At 46.3% G+C, this 2,053-nt stretch overlaps 1 protein-coding gene across 1 annotated transcript; it reads right to left on the bottom strand.

Moving 5' to 3' along the window:
- Window positions 1–274: 274 nt before the first annotated feature.
- On the bottom strand, window positions 275–1,114 carry LOC138869303 (uncharacterized). Its single transcript, XM_070146912.1, has one exon. The coding sequence runs from the start codon at window positions 1,112–1,114 to the stop codon at window positions 275–277; it is 840 nt and encodes a 279-aa protein (XP_070003013.1).
- Between the last annotated feature and the right edge of the window lie 939 nt (window positions 1,115–2,053).

Genomic DNA, 2,053 nt, shown 5'->3' with positions numbered 1-2,053 from the left:
TTGGTCGGCCCAAATAACATCACAAAGAACTCGTAGTGACCATATCGAGTCCTGAAAGAAGTCTTTGGGATATCTGGCTCCCAAATCTTCAATTGATGATAACCTGAATGTAATCAATCTTGTAAAACACTCTGGTACCCTGCAACTGATCAAATAAGTGATCAATACGAGGCAACGGATACCTGTTCTTCATTGTAACTTTGTTCAACTGGCGAGAATCAATGCACATACGCATAAAACTATTCTTTTTCTCCACAAACAAAATTGAAGCACATCAAGGTGACACACTTGGTCGAATGAAGCCCAAATCAAGCAATTCCTGTAACTGTTCCTTCAACTTAGGTGGAGCCATACGATATGGAGGAATAGAGATGGGCTGAGTGTCCAGCAATAAATCAATACCAAAATCGATATCTCTATCGGGCAGCATGCCCGGTAGATCAGATGGAAATACATCAGGGAAATCCCTCACTACTGGGACTAACTCAACTGTAGGGGTATCAATATTGACATCTCTCACATAAACTAGATGCATGGCACACCTCTTCTCAACCGTTCGTTGAGCTTTAAGAAATGAAATAACTCTACTGGGAATGTAATATAAGGTACCCCTCCACTCTAATCGCAGTAATCTTGGCATAGCCAACATCACTCTCTTGGCGTAACAATCAAGAATAGCATAATGGGGCGACAACCAGTTTATGCCTAAGATAATATCAAAATCTACACTATTGAGCAATAATAAATCGGCTCTAGTCTCAAAACCACTAATAACAACCAAACATTGCCAATACACACGGTCAACAACAACATAAACTCCCACGGGTGTAGACACATAAATATGAGAACTCATAGAATTACGAGATACGCCCAAATATAAATCAAAATAAGATGACACATAGGAATAAGTGGAGCCTGGATCAAATAAAACTGACGCATCTCTATGACAGACCGGAATAATACCTGTAATGATAGAGTTAGAAGTAACTGCCTCTATACGAGCAAGAAGAGCATAATATCTGGTTGGGCCTCCACTTCTAGGGTGAGCTCTACCTCCCCGACCTCTACCTCGAGCTGGCTGAGTAGGTAGAGTGGCAGTTGGTGCTGTAATCATAGCCTAAGGACCCGGTGGAGCACGTGGTGCCTGAGAAGTATGTGGAGGTGCACCCCTCCTAAGTCTAGGGCAATCCCTCACCATATGGCGAGTATCGCCACACTCAAAACAAGCTCTTAGAGGACTTAGCTATTGTGGCTGGCTCAGGTAAGATTTGCTGGACTGACCGCTAAAAGCACCTCGTGCAAGAGGTACACTAGATATTGGCGGTGAGGCTCCTGGGGAACAAACTCCCTCAAAAGCATATCTGAGAACTGAGTCCATGTAAGTGAAGTCGCCTTAGCCAGACTGTCCAACTCATAAACATGCCACCACTGATGGGCTACTCCTCTAAGCTGGAATGTAGTGCAAGAAACCCCACTCTACTCTGCTACGCCCATAGTACGGAGGATACGGTGACACTCCTCCAGAAAACCCTGAGTCCTCTGACGCAAAACCACTAAAAGTAGGAGGGTGGTACTTTTTGTACCTCTCGAGCCTATAATATTCCTCCTCAGAAACTGCTGCCCTACCCTCGGGCTGAACTGGGGCTATAGGTGGCACCGATATAACCTTTGGAATCTGATCGACCTGAACTAGCTGCTCTAGGGTGCGGGTGGTGGGAGTCAGTGCTCCTCCCCGGCCTGAGATGTGGCAGGAGCAAGGAGAATCAACCCTTCCTGAGCTAGAGTACCGAACATGCTCAGGAACTGTGCAAGGATACATGCTAAGGAACTGTGCAAGGGTATCTTGAAGAGCATGTGTAGTAGTAGGCGTCTCAGGTGCCTGCTCTTCGACTGGAGATACTGGTAGCTCCTCTGTGGAAACTCGTGCAGGTGCTCTAGCTTTTCCACGTGGACGTCCTCAGCCACTACCCCGGTCCCAACCTCTAGCGGCTTTAGCAAGGGAGGTGGGTGCCTGGTCATCTTATCCAGTTGTATGTGTCCTCACCATCTGTGA

The sequence above is a fragment of the Nicotiana sylvestris genome, chromosome 5, assembly GCF_000393655.2.
Source record: "Nicotiana sylvestris chromosome 5, ASM39365v2, whole genome shotgun sequence".
Taxonomy (NCBI): domain Eukaryota; kingdom Viridiplantae; phylum Streptophyta; class Magnoliopsida; order Solanales; family Solanaceae; genus Nicotiana; species Nicotiana sylvestris.
The sequence above is the reverse complement of the archived record's forward strand: the minus strand, read 5'-3'. Positions and strand labels throughout refer to the sequence as shown.